General features: G+C 29.5%; 1 protein-coding gene across 1 annotated transcript in view; it reads left to right on the forward strand.

Annotated features, from left to right (window-relative positions):
• LOC105169976 (neuroguidin) overlaps nucleotides 1-649 on the forward strand; it is a 3,177-nt gene extending 2,528 nt beyond the window's left edge. Inside the window, exons 7-8 of the mRNA XM_011090534.2 lie at nucleotides 12-138; nucleotides 256-649. Coding sequence (XP_011088836.1) covers nucleotides 12-138; nucleotides 256-267 — 139 coding nt within the window. The 3' untranslated portion in view covers nucleotides 268-649. The remainder of the gene's footprint in view (nucleotides 1-11; nucleotides 139-255) is intronic.

Here is a 1,743-nt window from a genome sequence, read left to right on the forward strand (position 1 = left end):
GGTCGAGCCAGGTTGCTTGGTCTGACAGAAAGTTTCTATGATGAGATAAAAGCTTTACCCATGGAGGGTAGCGCCCCAGAGCAAGTGACCGACTTCAGTAATGCTAGCAGTCTAGATAGAAAATTTAAGAAGCGCAAGGTAAAGCGATGTTTTCTCTTTCTGACATCTCATTTTAATGTGTCATTACATTTCATTAAATCTTTAATTCGGTATAAGATGTCCTAAAAACACTCACAAGTGTGTGACTCTTTACAGCGAAAGCATTGAGTAGCCGAGCTTAGGATGATCCCAACTTAACTAAATTTCTCCATAACATCTTGGTCCTTGCGCTGTGTTGAAGTCATTATTGTGAAACTGGTAAAGGGTTCATCCGGTTGGCGGCTTTCTGAAGGAGAACATAGCCGTTTTGGGGATGTAACTTGTTGCAAGAGACAATTGAGATCTTTCTGATTTAGAATTTAGGCAGCAACCATGATTCTCGATTAGTCGTGCCATCAAGTTTTGCTAGACTTGATTTATTAAGTTCTACAGTTTGTATGGCCCTTACATTAATTGTCTTGTATTTATTTGGATTTTTAAGTTTGTAAAACAGTGTTTGTTCTACTCTCCAGTGTTGCAAAGAGAAAGAAGCCAAGTTACAGTCTTTTTATTCTTAATTTTTCGAAACAGATTACCGAAAGGATACACTTAACATTTGGCATTACGTATATTAGGCTGTATTGTGAAGGACATCCCTTTGCTTGCACCTATAGCAGTGTACAAAATAATACCAAGTTCATTTGTAACAAGCTAGATCCCTTAGAGTCTGGATTGACTTGCTACTAGGAATTAACTGATCTTTTATATGAAAAAAAAACAAAGGGAAAAGATTATCAATGCATTGACTTAAGGGAAAAGATCTTTTAAAATTTTTAAAGATGTTAAATAACAATTAGTTGGTATAATGTGTCAAGGCATGAGAGAATTTTATTTCTATAAATATAAATTATTAATTCTTTGTTTGAAACATGTGTCGAAGCACGAGAGAATTTTATTTCTAAATAAGTAAAATTAAATATTTTTTGAAAGAATAAAATAAATAAATGATAATAATCTCAAATTAAAAATTTAAAGTAATTTATAACTAGAGAAACACATAACTATATTGGACATAAAAATGAGTTTAAATTATTATTAACTAATATACCTAGAAAAATGAGTGAGTATTTTGGATAAAGATTATCAATTGCACTTTTGTATAAATTAAAAAGAAAATAGAAGATAATCTTTAAGCATCATTAGATACCAATGTAAAATATAAATTATATCACTGATTAATTTATTTACATAAATCAGGTGAATCTTATCTAATTTTTAAAATAAATGAAAATATTTTCTTACGTGGCAAAATAAGATCCAAATATACTGTTCAAGTATGCATGTTACTTGGATAGTATGTGTTTCTATTTTATTATATATAGATTAGTTTAATACGTTTCTATAAAAATTCAATATATGATTTGTAGATAAATAATTCCACATTACAAGATAGGATCAAACAAAAAAAGCATGAACTTTTTGCAATATCAAGTATGTGAAAACCCTAAATTGAACACGAAACTTTAAACTTCAATTCACTAATAAAAAAACTCAACACAAATAAAAAATTAGTAGAACATTACAAAGATTGAAAAAAGCCCAGACAAAAAAATAAGAAAAACTCACTGATCCAAATAAATAAATTGAATTTCAACAACTCAAAGG

Source organism: Sesamum indicum, linkage group LG9, assembly GCF_000512975.1.
Source record: "Sesamum indicum cultivar Zhongzhi No. 13 linkage group LG9, S_indicum_v1.0, whole genome shotgun sequence".
NCBI lineage: Eukaryota > Viridiplantae > Streptophyta > Magnoliopsida > Lamiales > Pedaliaceae > Sesamum > Sesamum indicum.